Source organism: Mesocricetus auratus, unplaced genomic scaffold, assembly GCF_017639785.1.
Source record: "Mesocricetus auratus isolate SY011 unplaced genomic scaffold, BCM_Maur_2.0 Super-Scaffold_100013, whole genome shotgun sequence".
NCBI classification, from domain to species: Eukaryota; Metazoa; Chordata; class Mammalia; order Rodentia; family Cricetidae; genus Mesocricetus; species Mesocricetus auratus.
The window spans coordinates 71,336,390-71,356,464 of NW_024429196.1; the positions used below are offsets into that span (position 1 = coordinate 71,336,390).

Here is a 20,075-nt window from a genome sequence, read left to right on the forward strand (position 1 = left end):
AAAATCAATATAGAAATCAAAGTAGACTCATATAAGATTAATATGATGCTAAAATTAACACATTCCTAAATAAGCAAGTCAAAAAGATTGCAATTAGGAATCTAAAGTATGTCTAAAGAATGGGCTCACAGATACAAAAAACAATACATGAAATCAGTTGTATTTTATACATTAATGATGATAAAAAGAAAAAATAAGAAATCATTGGAGCATCAAAAAGGGAAATTTTTAAGGGGTAAATTATGTAATCAAGGTTAGACATACACTGAAAGTTATAAAACATGTTGAAAAAACACAATCTACAAAATAGGAAAATATTGCTAATATTATTTCTTTAAGGTAGTGTGGATCTACAACACCTACAACTTAACAATTTAAAAGAAAAACAACCCAATATTTGCAAAATAAAGATTTGAGCAGACATTTTCCCCAACAAGATAGACAAACGGCCAGATATCATAATCAGAAAAATGAAAGTCCAAACCATCACCTGTCCACTAGGGCAGCCATAATCAAAGACATGGACAACAATGAACGTTGATGCGGCCTGGAGGAGTAACAAGCGCCTACAATGCTTATGGAAATGTAAATTGGTACTATCACTCTGAAAAATCATTTGACTACGATAGCTGATGTTGATTATCAACTTGACAAGATCTAGAATCACCAAGGAAACAAGACTCTAGCACACACCTATGAGGGATTGTGTAGGTTAGATTATCCTCTAGGCATGCCCATGAGGGATTATCTAAATTAGACTAGCCTCTGACCATGCCTATGAAGGATTATCTATATTAGGTTAGCCTCTAGTCATGCCTGCAAGGGATTATCATGCTTTGGTTAACAGAGAGAGAAAACTGATCCTAATAATGTGTGGCACTATTCCCTGGGATTGGGTCTCTGAACTGCATAACAAGGAAGAAGCTACCTGAGCACTAGCACCATTGCCCTCTGCTTCCCAGCTGTGGATGCAATGTGACTACCACCTGCCTTACATTCCTGCAGCCTTGACTTCCTTGCCATGATGGACTGTTCTTCCAAACCATGAGCAAAATAGACCCCTCTTACCTCATGTGGATGTTTTTTAGAGTATATGTTATGGCTCTTATTGGTTGTCAACTGGACTAAATCTGGAATTAACTAAAATCCAAATGACTGGGCACACATGTGAGGGATTTTTTTTCTTTAATCATTTGAAGTGGGAAAATCCATTTCCAATCCAGATTTTTTAGGCAGGGATTGGCCTTTAATCTTGGCCACGCCTTCTGATGGCAGCCTGAGGACACGGAAGAAGAAAGCTTGCCCTCTCATCTGCTTGCTTTCACTCTCACCAGCAAGTCCATTCCTTCACTGGCACGAGAACCTACTTCTTTGGGATTCTGGCATTTACTGAAGACCGTCTGGGATATCCAGCTTTGTAGACTGAACAATTACTGGATTCTTGGACCTTCTGTTGGTAGACAGCCATTATTGGGCTAGTAGGACCACACGCAGCCTGCAAGTCATTCTAATAAATCCCATATCACACAGATACACACACACACACACACACACACACACACACACACACATTCTATTCCTATAGAGAACCCTGACTAATGCCTTATCTTATCACAGAAAAAAAAAAGTAAAAGGTAGCTAACACAGTTTCCCAAATGGTTAACAAACAGTAGGACCATTAACTCAATAGTTCTACTCTAAGGCATGTATACAAGATGTATATCTACCTCAAAGCTTGACTACAACTTCATAGTAGCTGTGTTCATAAGAGCCAAAGGATGGAGACGATTCAAATGCTCACAAAGGGTTTAATTCAGTTAACAAGTTCACTGTCCATCATTGAGGGAAGTCAAAGAGAGAACTTGAGCAGAAGCCTAGGTGGAACACTGCTTACTGGCTCGTTCACAGCCATGCTTAGCTAGATTTCTTATACAGTCCAGAACCACTTGGCCAGGGGAATGGTGCTTCCCAGAGTGGGCTGGGCCCCACTGCATCAATTAACAATCAAGACAATTCCCTACAGACAGATCCATAGTTAATCTGACCCAGGCAATCCCTCAATTGAGATTCCCTTGTTCCAGGTGACTCTGGGCTGTGTCAGTTGACAATTTAAGCTAACTAGGGCAGTGGGTTTTCAAAACACAAACAGTCCATACCCTTTTGCAACTCAGTCTTTCCACACCATTATAAATTCTGATAATACAACCTGTAATGCATGGGCCCAATCTCCAGTCACATTAAAAATAAAGAGCTATGATGACGCATTCTCGGGTCAGAGGTGTCAGGCTGTGGCCATGTCCTTCACACATCCTCCAGCCCCCATCCCGCCGAACTCATCAGCCTGGGTAAAGTGGGCCCTGGCAGGCACAAAGGATGCCTTAAAGGGAATTTGTCAAGGGATGGGGAGGGAACAGAGCAGACCCCGGCTCCATGATGACGCCACAGAAGGTGGTTTTGTGAGTTTGAAAGGAATAAGAAACAAACCTAAGGGAAACAATGCTTGTTTGCAGTGAACACACCATTAGAAAGATTTTTCTGTGTACACACGTATATGTGGGCACATGTACATAGGTTTACATACATTTGTTTATGTGTAGGCTAGGGGTCAATGTCAGGGCTATTTATGTTGTTTATGAGAAAGGGTCTCTCAATGGTCTGGGGCTCACCAAGAAGACTGGGCTAACTGGCCAGTGACCCCCCAGATATCCACCTGTTCCCACCTCCCCAGCACTGGGATTATGAGTAGACACCACTGTACCTGGCTGGTTTTTCCTTTTAAACATAGGCTCCAGAGAGAAAGCTCAGGTCTTATGCTCACAAGGCAAGTGCATTACTGGCCAAGACATCTCCCAACCTGTAGTAGCTTTGCATTATGCAAGTTCTTCACTGACAGAAGATACTCAAGGACAGGAGAGCACTGAATGCCCCATATGCCCCATATGCCCCATATACCCCATAGTACTTGTCAGCTTTCTACATCATAGAATATTCTTGCATCCTAAGGAAACTGAATAGCAGTCTCTCTCTCTCTCTCTCTCTCTCTCTCATATATATATATATATATATATATATATATATATATATATATACCTAAGTAGCCCACATTTGGTGTTAATAATTGCTTCTCCATAATAGTAAACAGCTGTCAAGTGATCCTTATCCCTGTTTTCCAGATGAAGCCACGGTGACTCAGACAGTTTAAGGATTTGCCCAGAGCCATATGGCAGATGAACAGGCCCTGAAGTTACTAGGCTATGGAGGCCAATAAAGCAAAAATGATGCTGGCAGCAGGTGGCTTTGGCTAACTGTGTGGACACAGACCCAGAGAGGGGACCTATGGAAGAATCAAAGGGCTAGAGAAGACACAGTATGACAAAAAGAAAATATTACAATGGAGTTGTTTTTGGTAACCTTATCTACTGTCACTATAGCTTCAAAAAATGTTTCCTGCCCATTCAGAGCCATATGTGAGCTTCCATCTGTCGGTTTCCATGCCTCTGCCGAGCGCCAGCCAGGTGTCTGAGTTCTGGAAATGCGTGATGATCTGGGTCTGCCCGAGTGCAATGTGGGAGGTAGTTTTAAAGATAAGCCGCCGAGAAAGGCAGGCACCACTACTCACCGATCCTGGAGAGCGGGGATCTTGGAGGGACACTGCAGATACTGTTTGAACCGGAGTTCAAAGGCTTGTCCGATGGAGCCAATGACATCTTGGGCTAGCCCATCACAGCACTCCAGAATGTGGCAAGCTTGGGGAGAAGGGGACATGCATTCATTAGAGACAGTGCCAGGGCTCTCCTGGACCCCTTGACAAAAGGCCCCATCTGAGGAACAGAGGAAAAAAAAAGTCACACGCATCCCTTCTGGTATGTCTCTACCAAACCATAGTCTTGTCTCTGTGGGCATCCCACAGTGGTGATGGACACGTGAAATTCTTAGAAGGCTTGTCTGCAAAAGTAAAGGTCTTATTTTCAATGTTTATTTACTTCCACTTTATGTGTGTATTGCCTTTATGCATACACACACATCTCATGCATGCAGTGCCTGAAGAGGGCAGAGGAAACCCCTGGAACTGGAGTTACAGGTGGTTGTGAGACACCCTATGGGTACCACAAACCCAACCTGGGTCCTCTGTAAGAGCAGCAAGTACTGTTAACCACCGAGTCACCTCTCCAGCCCCCTTGGTGGTTCTGATACTCTCAGAGTTTCCTTAAGGCCATAGAAACCTTAGTGATAGATCGGAACTGGTGTCCCAGGTGGATCTTGATCTGCTCAATGGACTTAGAGAAAGTTCTAGACTTAGTAAGAGTAAAGTGCTGACAGCCAAATCTGACCGGAAACACCAAACAGCACAATGTAGGGACTGAGGGCGTGGCTCAGTTGTTGAAACACTTGCCATGCAGACCTGAGGTCCTGAGTTCAGTCCCTAGGACCCACAAACAAAGCCAGGCCTGATAGCATAGGCCTGCAATCTAGTACTCGGGAGACAGAATTAGGAGGATTCCTGGAGACTGTTGGCCAAGCACGAGTCTCCTCAGCAAGGTCCAGGTTCAGTGAGGGAGCCTGCTTTAAAATATGGGAGAGAGTGTGTTTGTTTCCTCCCCATTGCTGTGGTAAAGCACCCCAGCAAAAGCAACTTAAAGGAGAAAGGGTTCATTTGGCTCATAGTTCCAGGTTAGGGAGTCAAGGGGCAAGAAGCTTGAGGTTTGAAGGTGAAATACTCTGATTTTATCATTGCACACTGCACCTCATAAATAAATATAGCTATGTGTCAACTAAAAATTAAACAGAGACCAGGAAGACCATTCAGCTGGTTAAGTGCTTGCCATGAGAGCCTAAGGACCAGAGTTCAGATCCCCAGAACCCTCATTAAAAGTTGTGTGCAGTGATGCATATGTGTGAATCCAGTGCTGGAGAGGAGAGACAGGAGTGGACCTGTGCTTGGTGGCCAGCTACTTTAGTCAAGTAAATGAGCTCATAGTTCAAGGGGAGACCCTGACTCAAGAGCAAGATGGAGAGCAGATGATAAAGATACCCAAAGACTAGTCTTCTCTCTCTCTCTCTCTCTCTCTCTCTCTCTCTCTCTCTCTCTCTCTCTCTCTCTGTGTGTGTGTGTGTGTGTGTGTGTGTGTGTGTGTGTGAAGAGAGAGAAAATGATGTATTAGACTCCAACAAAGCTGACACATTAGGAGTCCCATTTCTACAAAACCAATCATTGGGTAGCTCTCCTATTGGTCACCAGCCTCCTGAAACGTCACTCATGTGCTATCCTGATCTCCTTGAGATGGCTGGTGGTGGTTTCCACATGACTTAATGCCCAGGGAGTCAGGCCTCTTCTCCTTCCACTGGATTAACTACAGAAGCCCTGGGCTCTTAATAACTGAGAGGCAAATATAAAGTACCATTAGAAAAGCACACACCATCATTTTGCAAGGTTAACACTGCCTCAGTTTTTCTAACAGCACTGCATGTCAACCTCAGAGAGGGCTTTGGTGAAGGGACCAAGTACAGATATAGAAACGTCTGGCACCTTGACTTTGAAAGGTGAGGCTGGTCACAAGATGGCTGGACTGTGAAACACCACAGACGCTGGGCCCTTGTTTGGTCCAAAGCGAAGTGCTTGGAGGCCAGACACCTTAGAGACATAGGCTACAGCTTAGTGCTCAGTGTTGCTTTATATACATCAGAGCATCAGAGAATATATATGTGTGTGCATACGCATGTGAGTGCATGTTGGGGCATGTGTGCATATGCATGTGGGTGCATGTGGTTGTATGTGTGCATAGAAGCTAAAGGGCAGCCTTGGGTACCATTCCTCAGTGAACCTTCTCTTTGTGTTATAAGAGAGGCTTGAAACTCACCAACTAGACGAGGCAGGCTAGCCAGCAAGCCCCCAGGATCCTCCCGTCTCCACCGTTCAGTGCTGGGATTACAGATGTTGCCCCCACACCTGGCTTTTCAGGTGGGTTCTGAGAAATTATCTCAGCCTCTTATGCTCATACCGCAAGCACTTTACCAACTAAGCTGTTTCCTCAAGCCCCAAAGAACTATTTAAACACATTGTTGCCTGGATCCCATCCTCTCAGACCTGAGTGTTGAGATTTTTTTTAATAAGGCTCCTAAGTAACTCTCAAGAATAGCTCATTTTGAGGACCATTGACCTGGACCTACTAAACACATCTGAAAGACAAAATTGCCTAGATCACTTGCTGTTCATCTGAAACAAACCAAAACAGAGAATGAACCCCAGCTGCTTCTAACCCAGATAGAGTTTGGGGAGCCAGTGCCTAGTAAGGGATAGCCTATGTCTCCCCTTCCCAATTCCCTCCCTGATTTGGGGAAAGCTAGGATAGTGAAAGTGGCTGGCTTCTGCTGTGGGTTCAATTATGCCCCCACAAAAAAAAATGTTATGCCAAAAATCCTAACCCCAGGACCCCAGAAAGTGCCCTTCTTTGGAAAATGGGAAATTTCAGATGTAACTAGTTAGAAGGAGGTCATAGCAGGATAGGAGGGACCCAGAGCCACCCTGGACTGTCATCTCTATAGGCATCCACACCACATTAGGATGAGTTTCAGTGGCACACCTACAAGCCACGGGACATTGAAGATTGCCTGTAACTACCGAAGCCAGACAGAGGAAGGAGAGATTTCTCGAGAACTCCAGGACCCAGAGGGAGTCCATATGGCCTTGCTGACACCATGAACTGGGCATCCAGCCTCCGGAACTGTGAGGCAACATGTCCTTGTTGCCTCAAACAACTTAATTTGTTTGCTACCTTAGACATTAAGACCAGTCTGTAAGCCTGCAACAAGAGCTTTTGCTCAAGTGGTCTGGGCATCAGTCCTAACTGTCACAGGTATAACCTTGCTCACCTGGGGCCAGCACTGGCTATACACAGTCACCTGAGAAGACAAAGGGTGAGTATTAACGCCCACAAAGCATCTCAGGGCCCTGGCAGTCCTGTCCCTTCTCTCCTTTAAAGAAAGGCCAGAGTGACTGTTTAGTTGGTAAAGTGCTTGCCTTAGGAGTACAAGGACCTGAGTTTGATTCCCCAGAACCCAGCTTTAAAAACAAACAAGCCAGGCAGTGGTGATGCACGCCTTCATTCCCAGCACCTGGAAGGCAGAGGCAGGGGGACCTCTGTGAGTTCAAGGCCAGCCTTGTCTACAAAACTACACAGAAAAACCCTGTCTCAAAAAACCAAACAAACAAAAACAGGCATTGCAGGACAAGATTGTTACCCTGAAAAAGCTAGTCCAGGGTCAGGGCTGACTCCTGGACTCATTGGCCAATTAGCCTAGCCTACTTGGAGAGTCCCAGGCCAGTGAGACTGCCTCAAAAAATAAGGTAGACAGTACCTGAGGAATAACACCCACATGTGTACGCTCACATATGTACACCTGCGCGCACACACACACACACACACACACACACACACACACCTGTCTAACTGTCTCAGCTCTGTTCAGGAGAGACATGGCAATTCTAGACTAGGAACCTGTGTTATGCTATCTACAGAAACCTCCCCACTTCTCTCCCCACCACCCTAAATGAAGACTTGCATGGGGAAGAACAGGAAGAACAAGCCAGATCCAGTCTTCCCATTGTCTTGTGCCTTCAACTTCAAAACATCCCTGAGAGGATGTCAGAACTGACTGGGGACCCAGGAGGGGAGAACCTCACATACTTACCATGGTAACGCCAATGTTTGCAGCCAAGTTGGAAGCAGTTTGCAAGGACATTTGGCATATGAACCATCAACGCCCCTTGCTCTGCAAGAGCCTCTGGGACATGTCACATGCCAGCCACACAGTTACTGTCCCACTGCTCATAAAATACCTGACAAAAGCAGCTTAAGGAAGGGAGGGAGGAGGGCCCATTTGGGCTCACGGGTTGGGGGAACAGTCCATCACCACGGGGCAGTCAGCCAGGGAGCCTGAGGTAGCTGTCACATTGCATAGCTAAGCAGAGAAATGACTGCTGGCTCTCAGGTCACTTTCTCCTTTTCATTTATTTGAGGGTTCCAGCCCATGGATGGTACCACCCTCAGTAAGGGTGGGCCTTCATTAACCCAACCCAGGGACCCCCTTACAGACAGTACAGAGGTTTACCCACTAGGTGGTTCTAGGAGTTGTCAAGCTGACAATTAGTATTAACCATCACATTTGGTATCTGCTGCAGAAAGGGCAATGAAGAAGGGTTTGCAGAAGCCCCGCGCCCCATCCCAAATTAATCAGCCCTTGTTGATTGTCCTGAATGTATATCCAAAATACGGGTTTGGGAGGAGAATGGTGAAACAGAGTGTTAGGTATCGTGTGTATTGGGGGCTTGCGTTGTTGTGATTTTTTTTTTTTTTGCAAGAGAGAAAATATGTCTGTGAGTATGCAAGCAAAGGAGGAAAAACCAGATGCTGGCACATAGGACAAAGGCCAAGAGGAAGGAAGGAACCAGTCTGCAGTGTAGGGAAGCGTCACTCCGCACAGTGACAGACTCCACTGGATTTTGCTGGTGACTTTTCATGCGTAGCTGTGGCACGGGTCACCGGGAGCTGCCTAGTGTCCAAGGGTAGTCACCCTGAGTGTATTATTATCCACTCTGGTTTTGCAAATGGCATGCCCACTCGGCCTGTATCTATGATTCCAGAAGCAGGAGACAGGACACTGCACACACACTGTGTGACGCTGCTCAGGAGGGTGGGGGAGTGTAGTTTCCTAGGCACACCTAAGGCCACTGTCAGAGCACCAGGTGAGAGAGGTGATGTGTGACTCGGGTATCCCAAACCAAGGCCATCCTGACACACGTGCAAGTTTGGCTCTCGGCATCTGGTAGGCTCTCTCTCAGCCAGGTGACAAGCTATGCTTGCAGGCCTTAATTAGCCTTAATCGTGTCACGTGACACGTGCTCATTTGCTGGAGCTGGGATAATGAGGAACATCTGGTTCACACATCAAGCCTGGCTTCACACAAGCGAGTGATTAAATGGGTCGAGCATTGCTTACCTCTGCGATTAACAGGGTCCTTAGCGACATAGGCGACATAGTCTGTTGTGTCCTGTGGAAGGAAAAGGAGACATTTGTATCGCTCATCACAGCAAGAGGGAGGACCAGGGGGATGCGGAGCGCAGTGTGGTGAGTAGCCATTCATCTGTCACACAGCAGAGAATCAGGGGTGGGAGTAAAGTAAATGGACCAGTGCTTTCCTAGTGTGCGAGGGCCCTGAGCTCCTCAGTACTGGGAGGGGAGGGAGGGAGGGACGGAGGGAGGGAGGGAGGAAGGGCAGGAGACAGGGAGGGAGGGCCTGATACTGGGAACAGACTGATAGGAAATGGGCCTGGTTTGAGGCAGGTCCTCAAACTTGGGTGTGGCTGGAAATCCCCGGAGATCTGAGTGCAGTCTAGGCAGAGGCTGAGGAATCAGGAGCAGCTGGTACAGACATCACTAAACAACCCCTCCCCACCCTCAGGTGGGCATGCCACCTGTCTGTGACCACACCCAGAGCAGCCAGGGTGACAGGCACCTGACTTCCCTGTGCTGGCTCTTCTGGGAGACTTTCAGAACTGCTTCTTGAGGAGCATTGGTTCATCTGACTTAGCTGGTTTGGATCTGAGACCTGACCATGGGGACCTTTTTAAAGCTCAAAGACACACTAGTGAGAATCAAACTCTGGAAGCATGGCTTTGCCAGTGATGCGTATGTGAACTGTTCTCAGATTTGAGTTCCCATGAGAATCCCCTAAGGACTTAAGACTGACACTTAAACTGTACCCCAGTTTTCCATCTGGACCCCCAAACTGAACTGCTGACAAGTTCCCAGCTGCTGTGAGGTTAGAGACTATATTCTGAGAACTGATTGCTGGGACAATACTACGGAGGGTGTTTAAAGGCTGGACACTCACAATAGGCAAGATACAGAACTAGCCTAGCTGTTATTTCTGTGCCTGGAATTACATATGAGGGGATAGAGAAAGCGTGGCGGAAACTACACAGTGGAGGTTTATGCAGCTACGAAGAATGAAATCTCCTTTCCAGGAGAATAGATGGAATTGGAAATCATTCTACGGAGTGAAGTAGGAGTCAGAAAGACTCATAGGTCAGCGCTGAAAAAAAACGGGAGACACAAAAGCAGAAGAGGACAACAAGGGAAAGGAGGGGTCGGGAGGAGAGTAAGATGCGTGAATACCATCAAAGTGAGTCTATACACACAGGAAGCTGTCACAGTAAACCTCGTTAAACAATGGTGCATGGCTAATTTAAAACATTGTAAATGTTTTTTTTTTAACATAGGCTTTATTTAGAAGCCTCACCCCTTGGTGTGAAATGAGTTTCCTCGCCAGTCTTCTGACGCCTTGACAGTCTACCAAGGCAGCCTGCATCTACTCACTGCTGAACAAGTAGCCAGGGACCTGGTCGTTTTCTTAATCCTTTCTAAAGCATTATTGTCTTTAGTATTTCAATCGTGCGTGCGCGCGCGTGTGTGTGTGTGTGTGTGTGTGTGTGTGTGTGTGTGTGTGTGTGTGTGTGTTGAGCAAAACCATACAGCTTTACATCCACAGTCAAGAGCAGGGAGAGAGAGGACAAATGCATGGTTCCTTGCTTGCTCCCTTCTGCTCAGCTTGGATCTGCCTAAGGAATGTGTCACCCACAGTGGTCTGCCTCTTGCTACCCCACAGGCAATCTGTCAAAGGAGGCTCTCTCTTCCCAAATGATTCTGGGTGGTGACAAAGTGATGGTTAAAACTAATGAGCACAGGAGCCCCACCCCTTGGAGGCAGCTTGAAAGGACAGCCTGTTTCTGTAGCTATTTTTCAAAGCTTGTGTTCCAAGCCCATCTGCTGTGCCTTCCGTCCGAGTGTCAGTGGTCTGTGCTGATCTGTACTTTCTGTCCGTGGGGAAGTGTCCTCTCCCTCTTAACAGAGATTCAGAGAATGCAACAGGAAGAGTGGAGAGGAGAGTGGGGATGTGGGAAGGGATGGGTGGGCACAGTGCCCTCCGAGATTTCCAGAGAGCAAAGGCGTAGGGCCTTTTCCAGGGGTGGAGACAAAAGAACCCTTGTCTCCAAGGCTCATCTGAGAGGAGTCTGTTTCCTGGTCTTTAATGTTTCACAGACTGGCGAGAGAAAGGACAGGAAGACTATAAAGCAGCCTCTGTTCACTCCCATGGAGGGGCATCTTCTAAGATTTGAAGCTGTTGGCAAAAATATGGATTGGAACATACAGTTCTTCCCTTTCCTCCCAGACTTACGGGATGTGAGAGTCACAACTCTCCTTCAGAAGCTTCAGGAACACCTTAGCCCGCAGCCCTGGAGCTTTGGAGCCATCGTGTCCTTGAGTTGGCTCTGGGCACAGTTACAGCGTCAAGACTGAGGTCACAGACAGCTTTCCCACACTATAGGAGCTGGAGTTTTGCAAGAAGCCGAGTAGATGATGCCTTGGCCCCAATCCACCCAAATGGCTGCCACTTTGGTGCCTAAGGTTGCATGCCGAAGGTTGTGTTTGAATAGAAGAAACTAGCAGAAGAACTGAACCACCTGGGCACTGTAGTAGCAGAGCTACTGTCCCAAAAAGACAGCTCACAGATGCACGGCAGGTGAGGCAGGAGACGGGGCTGGGGAGGCAGGGTGATAGGGAGGGTGGCATTTAATTTTGACAAACTCTTTTTGTGGTACATTAACATAACCACATGTGATGAACTTCACAGCCTTCCTTTGTAACTTCCAAATTTGATGGGAGTTTAGAGTTCACAGAAACTGTACACACATGAGTCTATTGTTTGATTTTTGTGTGTAGCTAGAGAACAAAATTAGCCCTTGTCAACACTAGTGGTTCATACAAGGAAGTCCTATTTGTTTTTCAAGGGGAGCAGTTTTTTTTTCTCTAGTCTAAGAAACTACATAGTGGCTGGGGAAGGAAGGCCCAGGAGAATATGACATCTGCCTCTTAGATGGCCCACGGCCCAGCTAGGAAATGGCCATTCTGTTGCCAATCTTGACCTTCACCTGGCATCCGTTCCCAGGGGGTCGGAATTCAGAACAGTGTTCTTGGCAGTGTCCTGTGGACACACTCAGGTGCAGAGGAGAGGCTGTGGGGATCTTATTCTGCAGTTATTCCATCTCTGTTCTCAGTCACCAAGACTCTATGGGACAGTTCATTGGCCTGGCACCCTCTTGGGGATCTTTGTATGTGTGCAGGGAGGGAGGCATCCTCCTCAGGTGTCAGGGGAGGTGGGGGGGATAACCTCGGGTGTCATTCTTCAGGCCTCGCTGACATCTGGAGCTCACCAATTAAGCTGGCTGGGATCCTCCTGTTTCTGCCTCCCCAGTGCCAGGATTACAAGTGTGCATCTTTTCATATGGGTTCTAGAGGTCTGAACTGGGGCCCTCATGCTTGTATGTAAAGCACTTGACTTTTGGTAATCTCTCAACACCAGGAGTTACATTATCACCACTGCATGTTCCTTTTTGTAAAGACAGATTAACAGTGTTTGTCATTTTTATTTGTTTCCAGCTGGGTGAACTGAGGAGACACAGAGTAAACGTGTACACTTAGCAAGACAATAAGATCTCAGAATTGTGTTGCTTTGTCATTTGAGACAAGCTGTGACTTTGTAGTCCAGGCTAGTCTGAACCTCACAATATCCCTGCCTCAACTCCTGTGTGAATCATGAGTTTCTGTATAAGGAAAAAAAATTACAAAAAATGTTAGATAGTATAGATCAGATCGAATGTCACCAAATGCTGTCAGTTTTTTTTTTTTTTTTAAAGACAGGTCTCACTATGCAAACCAAGCTAGCCACTGGCCTAAAACTCATAGAGTTCCTCTGCATCCTGAATGCTGAGATTAAAGGTATATATCATAGTCATTTGTTCTTTTTTCCAGAAGAAATAATGAAAAATTTGAAAAGGTTTATAGTCTTGAGCATATCCTGGGAAAATGAAACATTTCTAACAGAAGACAATGTATTTGGTTTCCCAAGATGGCACTATATGTACCCATGCTCATATTAGCATTAATACATGATCTCAGAGCATTTCCAGAAAGGGAAGCCATTTATACAAATGAGAACTGGGTGGCCCCCAACATTTAAAACACTGTGGTTACACCACTGCACTGCAAACCACTTTGAGCTAGAGATGAAGGTCTTGGTCTGAGTATGCGTGGGACTCAGGAAAGTGGGGCATTGCTGTGCTTGGGGTCTCAATTGTCCTCCAAAACTGATCCTGTCAGGAAGGCTTGGCCCCAGCTGGGGACCCCATCATTGAGATTGATCATCTCAGCTATGGATCGATTCCCAGGGGATTTGACAGCGTGGTGGTTAATTTTAACTGTCAAACTTGACACAACTCAGAACCACCTGAGTAAGGAGCCTCAACTAAGAATCCATCCAGATCAGGTTGGCCCATGGGGATGTCTGTAGGGGGTTGCTTTGATTCTTAATTGGATTAGGAGGGAACAGCTCTTTCACTTTGACTCTCAAAGTGTGCAAACGGCTTTTCTTTGGTGGTATCATCCCCAGGTTTGGGGACCCAGACTGTGTGGTAACAGAGAGTGCCAGTTGAGTACTTGCTACGGAGAACTTGCTTAGTAGTCACTCGGTACTCAGCTACCTCAGCTCTTGGCTGTAGATGTGGTGTGACCAAGTATCTCAAGCACCTTCCACTGTGACAGCCCCCCCCCCCGGGAAATTGTGGGCCCTTTCCCCTTTCAGCTGCTTTGGTCAGGACATTTTATCATAGCGGCAGATATGAACCTAGGACAGGTGACGCCATTGGAAGGTGATAGAACTAGGAGGTACATCCTGGTTAGAGGAAGTAGGTCACTGGGAACAGGCCTTCAAAGGGTCTGCCCTGTCTTCATTCCACTTTGTTTCTGCTTCCTGGCTGTCATGAAGTGAACAGTCTTTTCCTCCACATGTGCACCTCTGGGATGCCTTCCCCTGCCTGGCCTCAAGGGCAAAACAACAGACCCAGACAACCTCAGGCTGGCACTTGTGAACCAAAATAATCCTTTCCCTCATTTAAACTGATTTTCTCACGTATGTCTCGCAGTGATGACAAAAATCTGTCAAATATAGACATGATCTTGAGGAATGTCCCGTGGGTGTACACTCAAGAAGATTTTCACCTTCTAAATCTACATCTTAGTAAGAGAGTTTATGTTTCAATGAGGTGTAAAAAAAAAATAGTCAACACTAGGACGATAAGAAAGGCATGGCCAGGAAGAGGTGGAATAAAAGGAAAAGCATTGTTGGGAGGCTTTTGAAAACAATATCCTACGTGGAAAGGGCCCAAACCACTGGCATCAAAAAAAGAAGCAAAAGGGATATCTTAAGTTACCGAATTCTTTTGTCATTTGAATGAACTTGGGGTAAAAATATTCCTCATCCTATTATGCCACTTTTAATTTTTTTGTCCTTAACCACTGAAAACTTTACCCAGAACAATGAAAATTATCGTGGTAACATGTGGAAGGAACCTTGCTCCCTGTCCCTGCTAGGAGGAGTCAGGCTCATTTCCTTCCTGCTCCCTCAGTGTCCTGCTCCCTTGCCTGTTATCTGCCTGGTTTTGAGGTGGTTTTTGGAGATGTGGTAGGGAAACAACCAAGGAAAGCAAGCATGGCAAGAACCGGTCAAACACGTCAGACACGTCAGACACGTCAGACACGTCAGACACGGGAGCTATGGATACCTCACGTGGAGGCCATGCCTCCAGAACTCTTGATACTTTGTGGCTGAAAATTAGTGGTGGTAGAGCCTGGTCACAGGTGACCCCTCCCCATACCAAATGGCAACTTAAGTGATAGTCAAGAGGGCTGCTAAGCCGTATCTGAACAGTGGAGTGATTGCTGACCCTTGGCCCTCTGCTCAGTTTCTAATACAGAGAAATGAGAGGGGAAGAAGAGGAGGGGGTGGGGAAGGGAAGCAGGGCATGGGGAGGGAGGACTTCTGAGACCAAGAGGGATAAACAGTTGGGATCACAGCTTCAGGGGTTATGACTACTTTACTTGCAAATGTTTATTGATGAATATTTTGTCTTTTGGGGGGATTGTTTGTTTGTTTGTTTTGGTTTTTTGAGGCAGGGTTTCTCTGTATTGTTTTGGAGCCTGTCCTGGAACTGGCTCGGTAGACCAGGCTGGTCTGGAAGTCACGGAGATCCGCCTGCCTCTGCCTCCCCAGTGCTGGGATTAAAGGCATGCACCACCACCGCCCAGCTGAATATTTTGTCTTATAAAACACTATTTACTTCAAAGGATCTCCCCCCCCCATAGTGTTTTTCTGGGGCACTATGTTTCTTTTGAGCACATACACTTTATCAGAATAGAATTCTCACCAGACAACCGCCCTGGTCCTAAAACAACTGGACTGTTATTGGAATAGTAAAATCAGCGTACAACAATTTTGTGTCATGTCTTCAAGGGCACATTTTAAATCAGGGCTTGTTCTCGGAAGTTCCCAGCAAGGACAAGAGAAACAAGCCAAGGCCACTCACCGGGTCACCCCCTGAGGCGAAGGAGATGGACTGCATGTGATGATTCGCTATGATCTGCCAGGGGGGAGACAAGAAATGAGATTAGCCATTAGCGCTTGCCCACATGCTGCAGAGCCTGCCTTGCTGGCTGGCTACACAAAAGACAAGATCTCCCAAAAACGGCCCCCAGTCCATGACAACTGTGAAACACCGAGACTGTAGGTCACCTGCCCTCACTGTGCACAGTCTGATGGCTACCATCTCTCTGGGTGACCATCCGAAAGCCTCATTAAGGATCCTGTGGGAAGCCCATTTTACATGCACAGAGCATGGGCCCAGAGGGGCCAAGAGGCTTGTTCAAAGAAAGAAGTGTAATGATTACAGATCTGTGAAGTCAAGGCTCCAACCTGAGGCCAGCGTCTCAATGACCAGACTTCTCCAGGAAGCAGAAGGTGGGCGCCTTAAAACCAGGCAGACCGGAGTTCAATCTCCCAAACCCATGTGACAAAGAACTGGATGTGGCGGCTACAATCCCAGCACTGGAAAGGAAAAGATGGGTGGATCCCTGGGGCTAGCTGGACCAGTGGGCTAGCTGAGTCAACAGGTTTCTGACCAATGAGAGGCCCTGAATCAGCCAGCAGAGGTGGCCTCTACACATATGCACACATATGTGCATGCACACCCATTCACATTTGCGTATGTCCTTTGCACAAGCATATGTCTTACACATGTACACATGCACACACCCACACACACACACACACACAAAGAAGGAAAAAAATACACCGTACCAAAACACTACAACTTGTAGTTTCTGCTTCCCCAAACACCAAAGCAAAGACTGGGCGAGTATGGCCTGATGCACTCCTTACCACTCATATCAGGTGTATATAAATCAGAAGGTCAGTATCCAAGAATTAAAGTCCTCTCATAATTCACTGGCTTAAAGATCAGGGGCCCTTCCACACATTTGTCTTAAAAATGGAAACTTTCCATCAGGTTTGTAAGCCATGACATCCATGGAATTCAGTAGACACAGAGTGAATTAGAAGCTGCCCTAAATTCTAAAAGCTACATTAAGTCCTGCCTGCTATTTTTATCTTTTTAAAGACAATGTAACGACATTGAAGAGAAGTTCCTGTGTGGAAAGGAGCTCCCAGCTCCATCCCAACACAGCCAGGTTTATTTCTGAGCAGTGTCCTCCTCCTTGTCCCTCAGCCCTTGTCACTGGGTCACAGAGCATCAGAGAGAGTATGTGCTCCCGAAAACTCGGAATAACATATCATTATAGGATACAATTTTAAATAATTTAAAATGCCGACTTTGGCTGTTGACATTTGCAAAACCTCAATCTACAGAAACCTGAGGGTTTAAAAGAATACAAAACAACGAGACTGCTGGGTGGCCCTGCCCAAGCCCCAGGCAACTAACTAATAATAGTTGCCCTAGAATCCTGATACCTGCAGGCAAACAGCTTTGAATGAATGATAAGGCACCCGAATCCCCAACAGAACAGAGGACTTTGGTGTCTTGTAGCCCAGGCTGATCTGGATTCATGTCAATGAGGATGGTCTTGAACTTCTGATCCTCAAGACCCACCTCCCTACTACTTGGATTACAGCTGTGCCTTGCCATGCCCAGCATAAGTTTCTAATGCTGCAATTTTGTGTGTTTATTTAAGGAGTTGATAAATTGACTGTTACACAAGCATGAGGACCTGAATTTGGTTCCCCATAACACATGAAAAAACTGGGAATGGAGCCTGTAATCCCAACTCTGGGATGGTAGAGAGGGGAGGATTCCTGGGGCCTACTGGCCAGACAGTCTGGGCAAATCTGTGAACTCCAGACCAATGAGCGACCCTGTTTCAAAAATCAAGATGGACAGTATCTGACAATCTTCAGATGAGATTGTCGTCTGGTTTACACATACGTACCACATATGCATACACCCCACAGATCACAAACACATATACATCACATATCACACACACACACACACATATAACACACACAAAATACACCTTATGCACAAGCACACACACACATACCAACTCTAAACCTGGAGTTTGGAGATTAAATTAGAAGCTATAATTTAGAAAGAAAAAGTCTAAGTCAAATTTGATCAAGTCGATATGTGATGACTTTCCTGACTGCCTATCACCCCTCCAAGTACCCAGGAGGGTGGGGGATCTGAGCCCAGTGCTCTGTTCAGTGCTGCACAGCACTGTCAATCTGTGGGCTGAGATCCCTTTGGGGCCACATATCAGACATCCTGCATTTCAGATACGTATGCTATAAATCATTACAGTAGCAAAATTACAGTTATGAAATAGCAATAAAACAATTTTATGGTTGGAAGTCACCACATCATAAGGAACTACATTAAAAGGTCACAGCATGAGGAAGGTTGAGAACCACTGGTATAGCGTGTTTCTCCTCTACAGGTTTCAGATCTAACCCTCTACTTGAACTTCAACATCGTAGAGTGGGTGCTGTTTGTCTGTTCCCTGGGTGGAGGAGGCAGGGCTTTTGCTTTCTCTATTTGCTACAGTGGGGACCTAAATTCAGGAAACAGGAAAGGCACAGCCATATGCTCTATTGATGATGTGGACTGTCCTGTATCACCCTAGCGGGCAGCCCCTGGGTGTTAGGAAAACTGCGCTTAGACCCTAATACATGGGTCTAATACATGGCAGGGAAAAGAGAACTGGACACCTAACTAGACCCAACCTGGACCATACCAAGGTGGAGCAGGGCTTCAGGACAAGCTGTGCTAGCATTATCCTTACTGGACCTTCTTTGTAAGGACAGAATGAGCAAGGAGGATGGAGTGTTACAACCCAGGGACCCCTAGAGATGAATGGTCCATGTGCACAGAGGCCAGATTCCAGTTTGTATAACTATCTTGAGCTTAGTGTGCCAGCCTCCATGAGCAGCTGCAGCTCAACTTAAGACAACCTAGGCAAGGCGAGGCTGACTAGACATCCCAGATCCACAGCCTCAAGAACTGGTTAGTCCAACCCTTAGAAAATAATAGGAAAAGACAAAGGGTATCAGTGGGTCCCTGGAAGACAAAAGGGTAGAGTAGGAAGTTGTAGTCAGTTATGTATCAACAAGGCCCTTATTTATATATGATTTGTACAATAAATCTAACTAATTTGTCTCTACATCTTGGGGCTAGAAGGTTGGTAGGTAGATGGATGGATGGAAAGACAGATAGATAGATATCCATGTATACATACATACATGGTAAATAGATCAATGATAGATAGATGAATAGATAGATAGAAATTCATGTATACATACATACATGATAAATAGATCAATGATTGGTAGATAGATAGATAGATAGATAGATAGATAGATAGATAGATAGATAGATAGACAGATGGATAGATGGATGGATGATAGGTTGACCTAAAACAGTCAGCACACGGAAGTACAGCCATCCTACCTGGAAATTGTCTTTGTAAGTGTGGCTATGCTGCCGGGGTCATTCCACCCTGTTTATATTATAGATATGCACAGCTCATCAACCCTGAGATGGGATGGACTACAGGAGGCTCCAACATAAGAAGCCACGAGGAAGAAAACTCCTGTCTAGCAAACCATAGCACACTATGCACCCCAAGCAAGCTAAGATTAAAATGCGGCCCATAAATCTGATAAAGCATGGCTACACCAAGACATTTGCACAGACATCACCATTTCTTATATTACAACACACCAACCAAACAGACACCATTTGGAACAGAGCTCCAGAGAACCACTCATCCATCTGTGGGTGGACTGTCAAAGTGGCCAGAGTTAGAGTTCAAGTCGCAAGCAGGTTCTGCATGGTCTCAGTAAGCTGAGGAGGAAGCCGTGGAGATGTCCACCCTGGAAAGCCCTGGGGATGCCTGGGAAGCCTCACACCTGTTTGGAGTCCGGAGTGCGCAGATTCAGGCTGGCAGTGGAGATGGTCAAGGAGATGCTCATCCCTGCAAACTGGAGGTTGCTCTTCCCCAAGATGTTGGACAGCGTTTTGCTCGGAGGCTGTGAAGTCCAAGAGTGATATTTTAGCTTTTGACCTAGACTGTCTGAAAGGGTGGAGGCAGAGATGCCAGTATAACACCACAGGCTCTCACTGACTGCTCCTGCCCACTGAGGGGCCAGCAGACAGACAAATGTCAATTGGAGGAGCTGAGGAAACAAGAGCCCACGCCAGTATGCACATCCAGTATTAGGAGGTATGAAGTTATAAATGCCAATATGCACATCCAGTACTAGGAGGTATGAAGTTATAAATGCCAACATGCACATCCAGTACTAGGAGGTATGAAGTTATAAATGCCTAATATGTTAGTTCTGGGCAGAACTCCTCCTTGTCTTCCTGGCTGCCTTGGCCTCATGCTGGTATTTCCTGAGTCTTAGATATCAACCTGCAGAAACCACACAGCAGGGACATCACAGCTTTGCAGACATGCTGACCTTGTCTCGGCACTCCGAGACTCAGAATGCCTCTTAGGGGAGTGAAGCTTGGGTGGCACCAAGACTTGGGAGCAACCTCAGAGGGTCACCAGGCTCTCTCCTGAAGGGAATCCTTGTCAGAAGGGGGCTCCCTGTGAAGGACTCAC

At 46.3% G+C, this 20,075-nt stretch overlaps 1 protein-coding gene across 3 annotated transcripts in view; it reads right to left on the reverse strand.

Annotated features, from left to right (window-relative positions):
- Window positions 1-20,075, reverse strand: part of Shc3 (SHC adaptor protein 3) — a 144,552-nt gene that overhangs the window by 42,148 nt on the left and 82,329 nt on the right. For all 3 annotated transcript variants that reach the window (XM_005066307.4, XM_013110631.3, XM_021224921.2), the window contains 4 exons: window positions 19,375-19,494; window positions 15,479-15,532; window positions 8,997-9,048; window positions 3,620-3,746 (listed from right to left, as the gene is read on the reverse strand). In XM_005066307.4, coding sequence (XP_005066364.1) covers window positions 3,620-3,746; window positions 8,997-9,048; window positions 15,479-15,532; window positions 19,375-19,494 — 353 coding nt within the window. The remainder of the gene's footprint in view (window positions 1-3,619; window positions 3,747-8,996; window positions 9,049-15,478; window positions 15,533-19,374; window positions 19,495-20,075) is intronic.